Source organism: Helicoverpa zea, chromosome 15, assembly GCF_022581195.2.
Source record: "Helicoverpa zea isolate HzStark_Cry1AcR chromosome 15, ilHelZeax1.1, whole genome shotgun sequence".
NCBI lineage: Eukaryota > Metazoa > Arthropoda > Insecta > Lepidoptera > Noctuidae > Helicoverpa > Helicoverpa zea.
Genome location: NC_061466.1, coordinates 2946593 through 2966670, shown reverse-complemented (window position 1 = coordinate 2966670; position 20078 = coordinate 2946593). Strand labels below are relative to the sequence as shown.

The window sequence follows — 20078 nt, the reverse complement described above, 5'->3', positions numbered from 1 at the left end:
CCGTAACGTGTTGATATGAAGATAAAAACTTCACTTAATGCGAAAGAAGGAAAATACAAACTTTTCTTATTAGATTTAGAGCTCGTTCTACTGTCATTGTGTGGATGGCTGCGATAAGATTATAAAAATAACTGCTTGTTTTCGTTGTCAGCAAATATTGTTTCACCCAAATAGGGCATTTAAAATTTAACACACACATAAAATGTCGCAGTTAAGACCGCAAAAACGCTTCCCGTTGTTTCTGTTCCATAATCATGCATTATAAAAAGAGTAGAAGCGGGGATTTTTTATTAAATTACTCGAGCTGCGGTGCTGTGACAAACAGTGGACGTTTGCTCCTGAGTCGTTCATATGCTGCTGCGACCGCGCCAATAAAATACGTGTGACATTCCGCCCCACGCTCCCCCACCACCGTCCACAAACCACGTAATGCTTTTTGTACCATTTCAATTGTGAGCAAACGTTTTATCCTCGGTATTTTGCTTGGAGTGATAAACAAGGATTAAATGTTAAAATTGTTATGTATGTTGGCAATTACATGTCTTTATATTTTGGTAGATTAGAACATTAAAAGTTTTTAATATTTTTACGGGCCGATTTCCTTATAAAAGTAAACGTAAAAAGGATGGCCGAATTGTCAAACGAACACAAAAAGTGTTCAAAGTGCAATTCAAGAATGTTCACAAAAGTAAACGAAATATCCTCGAAATTTGAGTTTTCTTCTTTGCGTAAGTAATTCCATTCTGGCACCAACTATTACGTGGCTTATGGCCGCTCCCCCAACATTTGCTCTCACCACTGTTACTAATGAAATTAGAGTGGCGCAGCTAAGACAACACAATTTACAACAAAGGAGAATATTTTTTAAAAAGGTGCATTTTGTTCGACTTTTTTGTTGTTAAGTTTCGCGTCAGACGAATTGTGTCGTTTCGTCTCGACCTCGGCACTTGTGAAAAAGCAATGAAACGGGTTCCCGGCGCCCCGGGCTTTCTCATGCTAATACACTGCTCTGGTGCTGGCCGCCCCACCCTCCCCTGTCTGTTGCGTTCCAACAACTGTGAAATTGCACCTTCTAAATGTTGGATTTAGATAGCCTTTATTTTTCTGGACGTTAGCAGTTTATTTTTTTGGTTTTATTTTTTAAGATTCCTTGTGCATTTTAATAGTGTTTCGATGGTGTTAGTAGTTTAAAGGTATAAATTGAATTTCCACATTAAAAAATAAAACTCTTAAAATAAAATTACTTACTGAAGTTTCTCATTAGAATCTTCCAGTGAAAATATCCTTATACAGCATTATTTATTTCTTCTTATTTATTGTTAAGTTGGACCTTTTCCTTATATTGTCCAAGACTGTCTCCTTTGCTAAAGCATCGTGAATCACACGACCAATTATTGCGTCCCTTACTCATTCATTAATTAGTTTCAATGCAGAAACCACAGCCAGCCTCTGGCGCTAATAATAAAATCTAATAACATTCCAGATCTAATTACCTTTCTATCTTGTTCTTTTATTTGTCTGATCTAATTATAGACTAATTAGCAGTGCCCTTTGTTAAGTGTATGGTGTCCTGTTTCTTGACGAAATTAATTAGCTTTTCGATTTGTCTAGTTACAGCCTACAAGGTAATTCTGACATATGAAGTTTTGACCTTTGCTCAAATGTTAAGGAGAGTCGAAGTACGTGTTATAAATATCTTGCTAGGTCTTATGATACAAGTTAAATATTAAAAGAATCTAATTCTTCAAAAACCGCAGTGTTGCAATCACTTTACAGAATGCGACAAATAACCGCGGATCTCAGATAGTTCAATTGATCCTGCACTAATTAACAAGCCGATGCTTTTAAAGCTTAGCTCTTTTGCCATTTTATATCTGACGCAAAAACAAAGAACGTTCTCGAATTTACCGTCCTTTACAATTAATTCGCTATAACAGTCTAAAACTGGATCGCACACAATATGTTTGCTAAAGCTTTGTCTTTTTACTTGGCCACCATCCAGGCTAAGAGTACTGTAATTGCGTCTTATGGCTCGCTAACTGCTTTGTATCTAATCTAACATGTCCTAATAGCCGTGAAAGAGATTGTTTCGTCTCCTCTGATCTCTCATTATTTCCTAGAAAACTATTTAATTTATTTACAAAACTTCCTCTGGCAATGTTTCCACTTCGTTGACGGAAAAAAGTTCGTAATTCTTTTGTTTCTAGCTCTTAGTCATAGCTGTTTTGTCGTGTTTACAACAAAATGTTAAAATGAATTGTGTTATTTGTCTATGTTTCTAGAAATATTTTCTATTTAGGTGTGAATCTTGGTATACAAAAACGTGCCTTAGACGCATGTTAGCTGCAAAATCGTGCTGTGTACACGTACGTGCATTGCGTGCGTTCTGGCACGATAACCCCATTAAATTCTTTTTAAAGGAACTTATTCCTGGAAGTACAATACAAACACTTGGTGCATGCCTATTTTTACCGCAAAGCGGCATTTATTTTTTAACCGTAAGGAAAATGTGCCAGTGGCATATAAATCACACAATGAACTTTACTCTCGATGACAGCTAGTCTTTCATTTCTGGATTGTTGTCGACTCGATTTAGGAAATCCTTCAAAAATTTTCCTAAAAAAGACATTTCCTTTTACCATCAAATTCTAATTCTTATTCCGTTTCCCAGGTTCGGTGGTTCGAGCAGCAGCGTGAGAAGCGGCGTACAAAGCGCGACTATTCGCCGTACGATCGGGCGGCGTTCTCGCAACTGTCGCGACGGTTGCAGCCGCATCGGCCGCACTATCGCGCGCTCACCTCGTCTCCGTTCTTCCCGGACCCGCTGTTCAAGGAGCAATGGTACCTGGTGCGTATGGTTTGAATTTTGGAATGTTCGGTTTTTAAATTGTTTTGGAATGTTCTGTTTTTAAATCGTTTAGGAACGTTCTTTTTTTAAACTTGGATTATGGAACTTCGCCTGGTTTACTGATTTCTGGTCTTGCAGTAAATGAATAGAAAAGTATTTTCCTTGTCTGTTCTTTGTTAGTTGTCTTATGTTTTTTTTCTTTCTATATAAATAAAAATAGAATATATTCTTTTTCTATACAAGCTGTTGATTTGCATCCGTGCCATAGTCAAGGACGTAATTATACTAATGATTCTCGACCCAAATCAACAAAAAAATTGGTATGTAATTTTTTTTTTTTCGGAATTCCGTCAATGTCATCTAGCCGTATTTAAACTTGGCGCGTGTGTTACTGGCCTTAAAACCGTGCTGCACCCTCACACAAACGCAAACACAAAGCATACGCAACGATTATTCATAAATTTCATTCATAAAATTGGATTACTTCTGAAATACTACGACATTACAATGACAAAAAAAGTAGTGCATATTAGCTATTTCCCGTCTACTGTAATTCCAATCGATTATTTACGTATTTTATGTCCTCCTCCTGACGTATGGCACAAATGCAAATCAACACCTTGTAGGTTTCTGAAGTGTACTGAATAATTAAAAATATTTTATTTTTTTGCTAGCAATTTAATTTAGTTATATGTAAGTATAACCCACTATCGTATAATGATGATTCCTAAGTGTTCATTCGATTATTTTCTCAAATATTCGATTTGTCCTAGTGGATAAACAAAGCAAAACTTCTGTTAATAAAACGGTAAGTTTTCAGTTAAACTTGCAGTCCAATTGAACGAATCCATACTAAGAAAGACTTGAAATGTAAATATTTTTGTATATCCCATAGTTCCGTGTATCCTATATTTTTTTAAATAATTAATTAGTTAGTATTTTTTTAATAACTTTAACTAAAAAGAAAAATATTCAAAAATATATCCATACCATTTCAATACGAACTCCTCTAGCCTTTCTGAATAAAAATAAGAAAATGTTAAAGAAAGATTTTCATACTGAATATCGTTTTATCTAGAACGGCGGTGCCAAGGATGGTCTGGATATGAACGTGGCTCCAGCTTGGCAGAAAGGTTACACAGGCAAGGGCGTCGTCGTGTCCATCTTGGACGATGGCATACAGACCAACCATCCGGACTTGGCGCAGAATTACGTAAGTGGAGTTTTGAAATGTACTTGGTAAGGTGCTTTATTGGTGTTTAAGGAATGTTTATTCTGCTGAGTGCTGTAAGTACGGTAGAACTAAAAAATATCTTAGGTTTGAAGTAAATTTTATTCCGGAAAATCTTTTTTTATTATTATAGACAGTCTAGTTATAATCTTCCCACATGAATTAAAGAGCATCTTGGCATAAGCAATTATTCGCGTGTATTTTTGTAGAAGGTTTTTTGATCAGCTTCAACTTAAATAAAATATGCAGGCAGTACGAGCTTCCCAAAATTGGTTTTTGACCGATTTAAGCGCTTTTATCAAATCCTCTCAATAAATGGACTCAGCAAGTCAACTCTACGCACAGGAATATAGAACGAGAAATATTTCAACAAAATCGCCACGTTTTTAATCTCTCCACTCCCAGTAGTTTCCGATTATCCTTTTAGTCAGTGGAGACCAATAAACTACCATGCAGATATTAGTTTCCTAGGATTTCCTCGTATCTACAATTACGCGTATTGGATGTTGCTGGTTTTATATAAATTCCCAGAAATCAAAATTGCGTTGCAAATAAAAAACAAAAAGTGTTTATTGTTCTTTTTGTGCTGTCCAATCGCTCGTGTTCAAATTACATTTTTAGTAAAATATAATTAGGTTTTGGATTCAATGGTCGAATAATTTGATTGTTCGTAATTATTTTATTACATAGAAACGTCATTAATGCCGTTTATTTCAATTAGGCTATAAACAGGAAAATTCGATTTAACGAGTGGTTTCATATTGATATGACCTCTTATTTACAAATTATCATAATGTTGTATAACGTTAGCTAAAATCCTAATAGTGTTTCAGTAAAATCTAGTTATAATAAAACGATGAATATTCGAGAACGGTTCTCAAAATTGTCCAACTGATACGGTTTTCATATCGACATACGTCCCCGAAGTTCGGAGCATACTATTTCAGCATATCGATAAGTTACATAGCACCAACTTGTTCCATAGAGAGCCGTTAATATACTCTGATAATACTATCAGTTGGACTAACAGTTGTTGTAAAGGTCTAGCACTAAAGATAAGCTGCCCGCATTAACTTACTAAGTTAGGGTCTGCGACTGAGTTACTCGGTTTTCGTGTTATAGAAAAACCGGTTTTAGACTAAACCGTTCGTTAAACTCGAATGTATTTGAATGTTTAGGTTTAATAGGGCACTATTCTTTATTTTGTCAGAAGTTGGAAGATGTTCTCTTTTGTAGAGTGAAGACTTTCAGGGCTTAGCAATTCAATATATTATGTAACAGTGGGATAACACGAGGCTCCTTATCCAAACAAGACATAACTGTAACCTTTGTACAATTAATTACCTGTTTAAAATGTTGCGTGCTAATGCGATCCTCCCTAAGAAATACACGTGAAAACGAATATTTAGAATAGCCAAATTATTAATTTAATTAGGGGAATAATTTACAGGTATGATTTCGAAAAGGTCAAAATTTATGCCAAATAATTATCAAAATGAGCCAAATTACAAACATTGTGAATGTATCAACATCGAAATTAATTAATTTTACTAAAAGTGCCTTAAATTTCGCAAATTCATTAGTCTGTTTCGACGAGGAAACAAGATTTGGAATACGATTTCAGTTGTAATAGAATTTGTTACTTCGCGTGGGTCGTACTTAATGTAAATGTATTGTTGTAGGATGCCAACGCGTCTACAGATATCAATGGTAACGATGACGACCCCATGCCTCAAGACAATGGCGACAATAAGCATGGTACCCGCTGCGCCGGTGAGGTGGCAGCCGTCGCTTACAACCAATACTGCGGCGTAGGCATCGCTTACAATGCCAGTATCGGTGGCGTCCGAATGTTGGACGGTGTCGTCAATGATGCTGTCGAAGCTAGAGCCCTGGGTCTTAATCCAGACCACATCGATATTTACAGCGCTTCTTGGGGACCTGAAGACGATGGCAAAACTGTTGATGGTCCAGGACCACTCGCTAGAAGGTAAGATAAATAATCTTATAGCAATTATAAAGCAAATAAGGTTCGGGCTTGGAAAATTAGAAATAATAACTTGCGTTTGTTTTTAGGGCATTCATCTACGGAGTCACGAGTGGTCGTCGCGGTAAAGGGTCTATCTTTGTGTGGGCTTCAGGAAACGGTGGAAGACATACAGACTCTTGTAATTGTGACGGCTACACGAACAGTATCTTCACGTTGTCGATATCTAGTGCAACTCAAGGTGGCTACAAACCCTGGTATCTAGAGGAATGCTCTTCTACGTTAGCTACCACATACAGTTCTGGCACTCCAGGACATGATAAGAGTGTCGCCACTGTAGACATGGATGGCAGATTGCGGTCCGATCATATTTGTACAGTAGAACATACAGGAACATCGGCTTCGGCTCCCCTTGCGGCTGGTATTTGTGCGTTAGCTTTAGAAGCTAACCCTGAACTTACATGGAGAGATATGCAATACTTAGTTGTAATGACGTCAAGACCTCAGCCTCTTGAAAAAGAAGGAGGATGGATCATAAACGGAGTCAAGAGAAAAGTAAGTCACAAATTCGGTTACGGTCTGATGGACGCATCGGAAATGGTCAGCTTAGCCGAGCAGTGGATATCCGTCCCGCCTCAACATATTTGTAAATCACAAGAAATTAATGAAGATAAGCCGATAGAATCAACGTTTGGTTACACCTTAGCGACACATATGGACGTTAATGGGTGCAGTTCTACTGTAAATGAAGTGCGTTATCTTGAACATGTTCAATGTAAAATATCATTAAGGTTCTTCCCTAGAGGTAATTTACGTATACTTTTAACTTCGCCTATGGGTACTGTATCAACATTGTTGTTCGAAAGGCCACGTGATGTTGTGAGCTCGAACTTCGATGATTGGCCTTTCTTAAGTGTTCACTTCTGGGGTGAACACGCTGAAGGCAGATGGACGCTACAAATTGTTAACGCCGGCAACAGACATGTGAACCAAGCTGGCATCCTTAAGAAGTGGCAACTTATATTTTACGGAACAGCAATCGATCCGGTACGATTAAGAACAAAAAGGCCATCGCCTATAGCGCCACCATTCGCATTCCCCACCGCCGCGGACGGCTATGAAACTATCGGTGATTCTTTTTACAATACTGACGCGTTTGCCAACTATCAAAACTTTCCAAATCTATTCGCCGCTGGCTCAGACCCAGAAAAGGCAGTAGCTCGGCTCGACGGACATAACGTCCCTTCTCCGCATGGGGAGAATGTCCTCGCTGATAGTAATGACAAGCGCGTCATGCATGACTGTGATCCCGAATGCGATTCTCAAGGATGCTATGGAAAAGGACCTATTCAATGCATTGCGTGTAAGCACTACCGTCTGGATGATTCTTGTGTATCCCGGTGCCCGCCAAGAAGTTACGCGAACCAAGGCGGCGTATGTTGGCCGTGCCATGAGTCCTGCGAGACTTGCGTTGGCCCAGGACAGGATTCCTGTTTGACGTGTGCCCCTGCGCACTTACTAGTAGCAGACCTAGCCGTCTGCCTCCAACAATGCCCAGACGGCTACTGGGAAGACAGCGAGTCTTCTGTTTGCCGGCCGTGTGCAGCCCACTGTGCCACGTGCTCCGAACGTGCTGACGGTTGCACGTCTTGTGAACACCACCTAGTTCTACATGACGGAACGTGCTTGGCGTCGTGTCCGCCATCTCACTATGAAACTGAAGACTACATGTGCGCAAAATGTCACGAATCCTGCGACTCGTGCCAAGGGCCCGGAGAAGCGCAATGCGTGACGTGTCACCCGTCAACTTATGCATTAGACGGAAAATGTGTTACTTCATGTCCTCCAGCTTATTACGCTGATAAAAAGAGGAAAGAATGTATGAGGTTCGTACCATATATTTCCATGTCATTTTATTATAAGCTCTGTTATGACCTCGTTTTAATATTTTTTATTTTTTAAGGTGTCCCGTCGGTTGTTCAACATGTACGAGTGCATTTTGCCTCTCGTGTGAACCGAACTGGGAACTCAATAAAAAGGGAAAATGTATGCCTGTGGGAACTGAGAAATGCAGTTCAGGCGAATTCGCAGAAGCCCAAAAATGCAAGAGATGCAACGAAGCTTGCGACTCATGCTACGGCGAAAACGACGGACATTGTTTAACTTGTCAAAACCCTAACTTACTCGAGGAATACAAGTGAGTAGACGGAACATTTGTTAAATTAACACTCTTATGTATAATTCTGTTTAAATAATGAAATGGAAAACTGTCTCAACAAATCAAAAAAGCGGAATTTCGCTGACCAATGTAAAGGCGTATGAAACCCTTTATTCTATTTAATTTTCACGCGGAAACCCTAACGAACCACGTTTGGCATGCACGTGGTCGCGACCGGGTTTCATGTTTATTTTTAGCAAATGAGTAAGGTCAACATTAATTATTATGTTGCCCCGTTATATTTTTGGTACTGTATTTTTGAGTTACATTTTTAGATTTATTTTATTTTGAGAAAACGGAAATTTAATCCTTCAAGTACTGCACGGCACTTAGGTCCTACCAAAAATCCAAATACCATACTGTTCGAAAAACACAATTAAGTAGTCATTAATTATGTAACAAATACGAAATGGTTATTTATTTATATTTTGCCCAATACAATACCTCTCTAATATGTACGATCATGAAGGTCCAAAATATATATCAGTTTATATATTTTCACACTCCTCAATATCAAAATAATGCAATTAAACTGTAAAGTTATATCCTTCGTTTTAAACTGAAGACCATTAATATCAATGTTCAAACAGTATTTCCAACCTAACTTCCACCATTTCTTCTAGATGCGTATCAGAATGCAGTCGAGGCTACTACCCAGAAGCGGGTCGTTGCGCGCGCTGCATGCACGGTTGTTCCGAGTGCGTGTCCCGGCTCAACTGTACGGCGTGCGTCAGCGCATTGAGGCTGCAGTCGGGCGCTTGTAGAACTGCCTGTGCTGATGGGTAAGATTTATACTTCATCATCCTCCTGCTCATCATCTTCCATCTTTCGAACCTTTTCCCAAATATGTTGGGGTCGGCTTCCCGTCTTCTGCCCCGATCCCAGTTTTATTTGGGATCGGAGCAGTCTGTTTTCTCCTTCCATACTCTTCTATCTGCCGTTATCTCACAAGTTACATTCTGAAATAAATTGCCGGTAAAAGTTAATGTAAATAAAATAAAATCAATAACTTAAACAATTGAAACAGCAACCACATTATTTAAAGCTGTAGTTTATTTGTTTAATATGTATTTGTGTAAAAATTCCTATCAAGATTGTTACAGTAGAGTAGTTAATTAAGTGTCTAGTCAAATTGAATATAGATTGAGTAGGTGGTCGTGGGCAGTGTATTTGTAGCTGAGTGAATTCTGAGATATTAATTAGATTTAATGTCTAAGATCAAATATTTGCTCAGATAAACACGCAGGATTTGATAACGCAAATAGTATACTAAGAACCGATTGACCGTACCTAGTTCTAAATATGATTTTGAGTGAAGCTGAGTATCCTATATGAATACTGTAAGCATGAAAAATCCAGATAAGTGGTAATAAAATAGCGATTTAAGTTTTATTTTTTCGATAACATTTAAATCGAGATTGATATGTTAAATACTGGAATATAAAGATGGCGTTAATATACTGAGTGAAATGAAACGAGTTTACGTGGTGGCAAATGCAATTTCTTTAAGTGGTATCTAAGTTGCCTAAGCTAAAAAACGTTTCAAATGTTTACATTGAATTATTTTAGTCTTTTCACTAACGGAGAGTGTTTTTATCGAGCATCGTTGAGGGTTTTATCGTCTAAATTATTGGAACCTAAAAATATTTAAGTATTTCTTAGAAGAAATATTTTTTTATCATTCTGCAAATAGTTTTCTATAATTTACATCTCACTCAAAATCTAAAAAGAATATTGGAAAAAAAGATAAAAATAGGTAAATAACGATTTATTTAATCAAAATGCACTACTTTACTCAATACGTTAAATAGCAAAAAAAAAACCTTTCAGATTGTAGGAGTTATATGTTTACATAAACCGTTTTGACCCTCATGATGACCAGTGCAAATGAAAGCTGTCTCCATACACATGATCTCATCTCCATACACATATTTTCAAAATCTTTTTATCAAGAGAGACTGAAGTTTTAATTACCTAACAGACCCTAGTGTCAGAGTTTTCTCAATTCCGTCTAATAGCCTTTGACGTGGAATTGTAACAACTTCTTAGTAAAAATACCACTTTCCCACAGTTACTACGCGGATCGCGGCACGTGTTCGAAGTGCTACCTGTCTTGTCGCACGTGCATCGGGCCGCGGAGAGACCAGTGTGCGTCCTGCCCTGATGGCTGGAGACTGGCTGCCGGAGAGTGCCATCCCGAATGTCCACAAGGTATGTATGAAGTAATTCCGTAGATTAATTTACTGAAGTAATTTTAATTATAATAACATATAGGAAGTGTTGAAGGGCGGGCATTTGGGAACTGTCTATGTGTTTGATGTTCAAAAAATCATGATTTTCAACCTTTTATTTTTATTTATTACTTTTCTATCAGATGGCCTCTCAACCCTTTCTTATAGGAATTCAAAATCTTTCAATGAATACTGAAGTACTCAGATTTTTGGAGCTTTCAAATCCAATGAGGGACATGGGTGATGTCTGAGGTCCTCATATACTGTTTCATATTTGCAGGATAGGGACTCTTAACCCAAACGATAATATGTAATCTACAATCGCAACAATATTTGTATTAAAGTGTTCCCCAGCTAAATTCCATTTATTTTCCATTTTCCTATCGATGGATCGACTCATCACTAGTCCATTTCATTACCTTATCTCTTTACGTAATTAATCGATTGTTCATAACGATGGAAATAAAGATAACAATAGAATATTTCCCGCTCACTTATTAGTTATTATTACAAGATTCTAGTGAATGGCGTGAAGGGAAAATAACGAAATATGTTTATCCTTATTATTGATTAGCGACGGTAATACAATGGATGAGATTAATGAACATGTTACTATGAAGGGTAACAAAGGGAATTATAATGTTCTTGTGTTTGTGGACGACATATGGTCGGAGTTCTGTCCGTAAACATGTGTTACTATTGTTTTATTTCTTCGCGTATGTTTATTATTGTTTACACTTAAAGAATGTGCGTTTGTATCGTAGAGAATTGCGACAATGTGACTTGATCACATGACAAAAATAGTTTGAAATCGTTCAATCCAACTTGTGTGTGAATAACGCTTATGCCTTCTCGAGTAATTAAGTTTAGACGAAGACTTTTTTCAGCCGCCTAAACGACGTCGCTTAATAAAGGCATCGTTTAAACAGTTTCGGCGCCATTTTTTCGATATGCCAGGAAGAAACTGGTGCCGTCACTTAGGCCGCCGAAAATAGTCTTAGTTTAAACCTGGCTCTTAATCAAAAGATTGAATCGGAATTTTTGTGGAATTAATGTTCAGTGTGTTAACGGTAGATATCTATCTATCTATACACACGGTTTGGAAATAAAATTCCTTTTTGAGGTCGTCTGGTTATGATTTATATCATACCATTTATTTTGCTTTTACTCTCAATATCCTCGTAGGCCCCTTTTATCATAGTTGTCATTCCGTTCTGAACTTTTGTTTTAAAATATTTGTAATACCTTTGGATATACGAAAACAGCCGTTATTTATTGTCGTTTTATCGCCTAGAGATTTTCGTTTAGTTTGACTAAAAGAGATTTATCACGGTTAGCGCCTTGTGGTCTCAAGTACCTTCTAAAGAATCTTACTCAATTCTCTTGTGTATTTCAATTCGAGTGAATGTAGAATCTTCGCTTGAATTTACTTAACCAGGTGGAAAATTAAATGTCGTGGGAGTTAATGTGGTTATGCATCTGCTTAAGTCGTATTATGATTAATGGTGCCGAACATATTTGATAAATTAATCGCTAAGAACACGTTAAAATTGTCTTTATTCCGAATCGATTAGGTACTTTTGGACTTACTTAGGACAAACGCAGATAAATGTTAGCAAGTTCTATGTTCTAGAACTTTATCCGTGATTACTAAGCATTCTTTCTCCCCCAGGTTTCTACCAGAGCCTAGGCGGCTGTCGCCATTGTCACCACTACTGCCGTGAATGCGACGGCTCAGGCCCACTCCACTGCAAGTCCTGCCCACCCCGCTTCATGTTAGACGGCGGGCTATGTATGGAGTGCCTCGGCTCCCAGTACTATGACGCCAGCAGTGGAACGTGCCGCGCCTGCGATGGCTCCTGTCGAACGTGCTCAGGACCGGGACAGTTCAGTTGTACGACTTGCTCCAGACCACTGAGACTAGACAGGTTTGTAACATTCAGCAGTACAACTTGGTAGGCCCCTACTGCAAGTCGTGCCTCGCTTCATGTTAGACGGCGGGCTATGTATGGAGTGCCTCGGCTCCCAGTACTATGACGCCAGCAGTGGAACGTGCCGCGCCTGCGATGGCTCCTGTCGAACTTTCTCAGGACCGGGACAGTTCAGTTGTACGACTTGTTCCAGAACACTGAGACTAGACAGGTTTGTTCAGTGAAGTTTTTAGTTTTTAATTATTGGGGTCCTTTAGGAGAGGGCCTGCGTTTAGCAATGGACGGTAATTGCCTGACATGGCGATGATGATGATGATGATGACGATTGAAATTAGCGTATGCATTTTGGCTGCCAACGAAGAAGACACAGCTTGCGATTTCTTTGTTTATTGACTTTAACCCATGAGAAGATAAAGACACCTTGGGAGGTAAGATGCCTTATCAATGGATCTATTACAGCAACAGCAGCAGGGAAGAACAATACTTCCTACTGCTTTGTATTCAGAAATCTTATAGCCTAGATAAAAAACTAAAAGTAGGTACTCGTATTTATCATAGGCGAACAAAAAAGTTCGATCGCTCTTGTTTCATCTTTTCAGCATAGGTGGAGATTTATGTATATTTCTTGTGAAAAAATGTTCTACTGTAAAAGAAAGTTGTATTTTCTCCCAAAACAATTTTAACTTAATATTAATTTTTGGACTTCACCGCCGCGCCGTTCAAGTAAAAATAGGCCGATCATAAAAATTACCCAATAACTTTTGAACAGGGAATTAATATAAAAAAATATAAAAGCAATTCTACGTTTTCCATTCTCGGAAACGCACTTCGCGTTTTATTTTAAAATTTCTGGGTATTTTTTCCGTGCGGGACAGTTGTATGTAGCCATGTGTTCGAGAGCTCGACAGGTGGGTCATAAGTTAGAGGTAAGTTCCGTGCGCCGGTTATGTATGAAATAGCTAGTGAAACAGCCCTCTAAACTGAGCCTGGAATAGAGTCGGGCTATGTCGAGTGGACGTGAGCGTTTTAGTTTCAGTGTAAAAGTGAGGCTTTTATGGTCTTTTGTTTGTAAAGGAAGGAAAGGGTATTCGACAGTAATTATATTCAAAAGTATACTTGGAGCAAAAATACACTCATGTTAATTTTTATTCAATGCGCGGTAAAATAGCTTTCTTTTTTCTGATGTTTAAAAAAAAACGAATCTTATTTATTTGTTAAGAACTAAAAGATGTTTAACAGCTTTACAAATATCCTTTTCCAGAACTAAGAGTAGGTACTATGAATATCACGTTAAACCGCGTTTTTCTTTTCAATTGAAACATTTTACGTGACAAACCCCACGTCTTGAGGCAAAAGTACGGTGTAAGGGTGCTTACTGATTGAAGGGCACTGACACACGTACAAGTCGGCTTGCGAGTGAAACTTAAACTAGTGGACACTTACCTTTACTACGCTTGCATACTGAATAGTGCTACACCTTTTGTGTGAGTTGCGGGTAAAAGGGTCAAAGTCATGTTTTAACGTCAAGAAATTCTTTGCGTATTTCTGCGGTGATAGTTTTGGTTTTATCGAATTTTATTACAGTAGGTACTGTATGGCTTTTCATAACAACAACAATTGGTATGCAACTTTTCTAAGTTTGTATGTACTTTCTAAGGATATCTTAGACACCAATGACCGTGTTTCGGATGGCACGGTAAACTGTTGGCCCCGGCTGTTATTGAACATCCTTGGCAGTCGTTACGGGTAGTCAGAAGCCAGTAAGTCTGACTCCAGTCTAACCAAGGGGTATCGGATTGCCCGGGTAACTGGGTTGAGGAGGTCAGATAGGCAGTCGCTTCTTGTAAAGCACTGGTACTCAGCTAAATCCGGTTAGACTGGAAGCCGACCCCAACATAGTTTGTGAAAAGGCTCCGAGGAAAGAAAGAAAGGTACTGTATGGCTAATCTTAGGCTAATATGATGGTCGTTTATTTATTCAAGTCTACTAAGCTATAACAACAACCTTCCTCTAGCGGTTCCTCCATTTCACGAGATTTCGAAATATTTTTTCAAATCTGGTTCCAGTGCTTAGCGCAAGCAAAGTAACAGCCAAACTCTTCAGTTTTACAATATTCGTATAGATTGGATCCAGAATTTCGGGCTAATAAACATAAAACCGCTTCGACGTCACACTGAAGTGGATTAAAAAGCATCAGGCAACCGCATCAAGGCCACATACCAGAATTCAAAATAATACAACCAGTCCTTCCGTGTTTGCTAAATTACTGTCCACGTGCGAATATCGTGGCGAGCAATCGAGTGAAATACCAGAAATGGTTGCCTAGCACCTGTATAATCTGTGTATAGCGTATCAACGATTCCTTTGTGATACGACCGAAGTTCCTAGATATGGAATGTCATTGTTATGTGGGTGCGAAATGTCGTATGAATTGATTAAACCCGTCCCGGCTTTGGTGGCTCCCAATTAACATTTCTGCGCCCTGTTTAGTACTATCGTGAATTAGTTTAAGGACCTAGGGATAGTGTAAGTACTTATCGCTTTGTCAATGATAGAATTGTACTTCATATAATAGGAATATATTTTTTGGCTAATGTTGTTTTTATCTCCAGGATGTGTGAAACAGTGGCCTTCAAATATCCCCGTTGCCCCGTAGATACTTGATACCTTACTTAATTCTGACTTATGAAAGAAAAAAAATGTGTAATATTGATTTAATGATGTTGTATTTGGTCCTAGGCTAAACAATCAATGTGTGCCGTGCTGCTCGGAGCGTGGCGCTACTAACTCCACGCCGGCAACCGACTGCTGTAATTGTAACCCTGATACAGGTAAGTAAAATCCTTTCTAGACACCAGTTTAAAAAAAAATATAACCTATATAAATAGTAGGTACCTTCACAAACATAGGTACTTTCTGATAAAAAAATGCTATAAGCATTCAGAAAAACTATACCACTAATTTTACTTTAACATTCAGGCCTTGATCTCTTTCTGGTCGTGGCGATTCGCCATCCCATCGGGCTATGAGAGTGAAGTAATAGAGAGAGAGAGAGACTGCATCTGTGTCTGCGCAGCTGGCAGATCTGATTATTATTATTTATTTCACCAACACTGCAGACTCACCAAGAATCTGAATTTCTATGGAAGCACTTATATCAATATTTTTTTGTACATAGGCGAGTGCATAAACTCGTCGGTAGCGGGCAAGCGTCGCATCGCGGAGTGGGGCGCGCTACACACCGCGCCGAGCGGTCGATCGGCGCCGAGCGCCGCCGTCGTCACGCTTGCGGTGTGCGCGGCGGCTGTGGCACTGTTCATCGCCGTGCTCATGGTGTTACAGGTATGTGTCATTGCTCCTTACATCTCGAACCTACATAATTATGTTAGTTCAGAGTGTAAGTGGACTGAAAAAAAAAAAAACAAATGAATTTGATGTTTCATATAAGTATTCGAGAAATAACGCAGAACGAAATTGGAAAACACAAAATCTTTTTTAGTTACTTACTTTTAGATTGTTTTCAAGTTAGGTTAACTTTTTACTATTTCTCTCGTTATAGCACTGTCCTTGACAAACGTACGTATATGAATACTCTAAAATTAAAGATGAAAATATAGGGTACATAGCAAAGTTTTGCAAATATCTCTGCATTGCATCTCCATTTAAGAACTTTCTCCTTACATTTTATCGTACAAACTTTTACTGTAACCGCAGTATCACTGGAGATATCAAATAAACTACACATTTCTCATCACACAATACTAATAAACTATATGACGGTCTGTCTATCCATAAACATTCATACTTTACTGCGAATAACCTCATTAATGTCAGTATTGGCATTCTCGTAAGAGCAGCATACCAAATGAAGCCGTTTGATGTCGCATAAATACTTATTTTATTTGTCAGAATAATAAACTAAGTATACATCAAGTTGAAACGTACTTTGATGTGCAAATAAATGGAGTATGTCTAGAATTTATGTTTATTTAATTTAATTAACATAATTTTTCATTACATTCTTAATTTAAATAATGTACTCTGCGAACAGGCGCGCAGCCCGCGCGAACAGAAGCCGAAACGTTCGCGCGACCGCGGGATCGACTACTCGCGGATCCCGTGCACCGATGACGGTGACGTGGCCGTGCTCACTCCGCGCACCGCGCTGTCCGCGCGGGAGAGCGATGCGGAGCGAGTCGAGTGCGGACACGAACACGAGCCGCTTCTCGAACATTCCACATAGCGCGCGCTGTGATCCTAGACGTAAGTTAATGACGTAATGTGTATCATCTGAGAGTCAAGTGAGCCGAGTGGTAGGGGTAAGTCAATAAGTGATGTACGGTCACAACTTCCTAGTTATTGAAATTTTTAGTTGAAACGTAACCCGATAGAGATATAAGCAGTAAGTCAACTTCGCTAGTTTGTAACTTTGACGCGAATTTCTTTTCAAAGTTGAACTATTGTTCATTTCTTTACTGTGTTTAAAGGAGGACCATTACAGTTATGTTGGATTGTTATAAGACACCTACCAGCAAGCTTTAAAAGCTAGTGAAAATTAAAGCTCGTTATACAAATAGTGCGGGCTTTTTATCGACATAGTCAATACGATATAGTTACTTCTGTTAATTATTTATTTACTCGACGATTATCTATCGATCGATAAAACGTCCGTGCTCAGTGATTCGTTAAGACAATTATTCGGTAAAAGACATTTATCGATAAAAGAGTTGGGACTTTAGTTGCAATTACCGTCTTTGCATAATGTTTGGTGATGTTATGGGAGACCGTTGGCGGCTTTGAGTATTGTTAAATCCTGGATCATAATACTGACAAAGAACATTCTAGAATACCTAGAATAATTCTCAAAACGAATACGTAGCTATATAATGACGTAACAAAAGAACTGTTATACAGATTAGTTCTACTCGCCGTGTTATTTTTCTTGAATGAAAATGTAAGATCAAAACATGCGAATTAAGGAACTTCCATCGTTTGTCTATATTATGTATCGATAAAATTAACATCACCAGTCGAAGTACTAAAGTCTTGTATTAAAAGTAATTATGTATGTATGTAATATAGCTAGTTATAAAATTGTAAGTTGAACAAATGTTCGTGATGGTGTCGGCGCCACACTTGTTACGTTGTGATACTTGGACGAAGTAAAGGCGTCGTTCCATTGATGCGTAGCATACGCACGCAGATTCAACGCACTCCACGCTTCTACGTTTTCCCTACTGTAACATGAGTCTATTTTATAAACGCGATACGCTCGTAGCCGACGTAGCAATGCTACGGGCGTAGCGCCTTCAAATAGATCATGTGTATGCATAATGACGTCATAAGATCTACGTAGGATTGTTCGCTAAAGTTGAAATCACGTGCGTTGTCCGCGCGCATTAGTGGAACACCACCTTAATTTTAAATGGTGTTCCTTTGACAATCTCTCGGAAGTTTGCAAAAGAATCGATTCCATATCAAACATTCAAGTAACTAAAGTTAACTATTACATTCCGTTCATCTTCTCGAACTTCACAAAACGAAGAAACGTCCAGGAATATTATTTTTATCGATAGAAAACTTATCTACCACTTAATGAATAATCGAAACTTAATCGATTAAGATTATGCTAGATTCGCACTAAGTTTCGTAGTTATGTTTAAGGAACACGCGTCCGTATTAGTGGTTCCATGTTTGTTGGTACATCTTGACTTAGTGCACACTCGACTTAATCAAACCTGCCTTTGATGTTAGCCGCTGGGGTAATTTGCATTACATATGTGGTATGATCTATCTGTCTCGCAAACAACTGACTGTCTGTGACGTCACTGGCCGGCCATTGTTTTCTTTCTGCATTTATTTGGGCTCTCTTGATATTTATTGTTTCACTGTTGAACTGTCGCATTGTTATCGGCACACATTTTTGGCGTAATGGGTCATAGAAATTATTCAATAGGCAGTTAAGTTTAAAATTCTGTTCCTTTAGTTTCTATTGTTGTAGCACGGTACTAAAACGGTCTAAAACTATTTGCACAGAAAATATTGTTTTGATTTAAAAAGTTCGTAAGAATCAGTCGAATACCAGCAAACATGCTTCCATCAAGTCATTGAATAAGCCATAAGACATGCCACAATACACTGTAATGTAATATGAATCTGATATAAGATCTGGAGCTCTCTCAGTATGGCGGTACGACCCTTAACTGTAATTAAATGTATTTTAATTGTAATTTAGTTCATAGGCCCAAAGTTACCATAGCGTTTTAAAAATTGTACAATTTTAATTTTGAACCTGTTCAAGTTGACGAAAATATAGTTTAAACTGTTGATTCTATTAGGCAATTTTTTACATAGTCCTAAAATATACCTTGACTCGTCATAATTTTAACTTTATTTTATAAGTAGTAAAGCTTCTTAGTTTTTAATTGTAATTAGTTAAAATCATTCATTTATTTCTGCAGACGTTAGGTATATTTTTAGAATTTAGGTTTTTATATTTAAATAATAATAAAATTGTCACAAATTTCAATCTCAATTGTATAAAGTCTCGAAATTGTAATGTTTTATATTTGACAGATATGTTAATAAACTATAATGTGATATAAATACTGTAGGACGACGTATCGACTGTAAGACCGTCGCGTCGGTCGTGCGACGGTCATAGACAAATTTATAAAGTCAAAGATGTATGTTACCATTTACCATCACAACTGTATATAATGTTAGCTAGATTGTTGAATTGTTAATAAAGAAATATTGTCAATAAATCCTTATGGTATTTAAAATAATGAATGAATGTCACAATTTGCTTTGGCTTGGAGTTTCGTCAATTAAAATGTACTCGAAATAATTTATTAGGAAACAAATTTAATAATCTTAATGTTTTAATTTCCGTTTAATATTTAGGAAAAACTTCTTGACATCTGATTTGATAAAATACTTTTGCATTTCCACTATGATTGCATATAATCAAAATTTTCTAATTATGTATTTGTGTAATATCGATCTATATTGCGGTTTTTTAGTTTGTTTTAGTGGGAATCTTTTTAATTAAGAATATATTTTTGTATGAAATGTTCTTATGTGCAATTAATATTTGTAATAAAAAGGAAGTCTGTGTCAACGATGTCTGTTTTTTATTTGTTTCGTGTCCCATAAAAATATCAAAGACAAGAACATCACGCATAGACAAGACGCATGTGTTATGGGACCTCATTGCTGTCTATGGATTCCGTTCACGTTTCCCATCACCCTTTGTAGACTCGAATTTACCAACAAAAAAAAATGTTTGAATTCCAGATTTCATATATCAATGTATGATAGCTGAATATATTGGTGCACAGGTATAGTTGTGTGACGTCCGTGTTATCCCGTCGCATACATTACTGGGCCAATATAGGGGGATGATATTTGCATAGTATTGTCCCGTGGTCCACGCATTAACATTTAGACTACAAGCCGATCCCTAGAAAGCAGATGCCAGTACCTGCTTATTATAGGAATTGGGATATAAATACTTCGTAGCAATTATTTTTCCTAAGTTGGACTGTTTTAGGATTTTTATAAGAAACTTTTTGGTAACCCTTTATGAAAGAATTGAAGAAAAAAATAAATTAACATGTGCATAAAATG

The 20078-nt window shown here is 37.8% G+C and overlaps 1 protein-coding gene across 2 annotated transcripts in view; it reads left to right on the top strand.

Annotated features, from left to right (window-relative positions):
• Nucleotides 1–19425, top strand: part of LOC124637160 (furin-like protease 2) — a 194111-nt gene extending 174686 nt beyond the window's left edge. For both annotated transcript variants that reach the window (XM_047173513.1, XM_047173514.1), the window contains 11 exons: nucleotides 2672–2848; nucleotides 3927–4061; nucleotides 5762–6069; nucleotides 6156–7952; nucleotides 8030–8263; nucleotides 8908–9066; nucleotides 10356–10495; nucleotides 12188–12443; nucleotides 15186–15277; nucleotides 15625–15788; nucleotides 16498–19425. In XM_047173513.1, coding sequence (XP_047029469.1) covers nucleotides 2672–2848; nucleotides 3927–4061; nucleotides 5762–6069; nucleotides 6156–7952; nucleotides 8030–8263; nucleotides 8908–9066; nucleotides 10356–10495; nucleotides 12188–12443; nucleotides 15186–15277; nucleotides 15625–15788; nucleotides 16498–16689 — 3654 coding nt within the window. In that variant the 3' untranslated portion in view covers nucleotides 16690–19425. The remainder of the gene's footprint in view (nucleotides 1–2671; nucleotides 2849–3926; nucleotides 4062–5761; nucleotides 6070–6155; nucleotides 7953–8029; nucleotides 8264–8907; nucleotides 9067–10355; nucleotides 10496–12187; nucleotides 12444–15185; nucleotides 15278–15624; nucleotides 15789–16497) is intronic.
• Nucleotides 19426–20078: the final 653 nt, after the last annotated feature.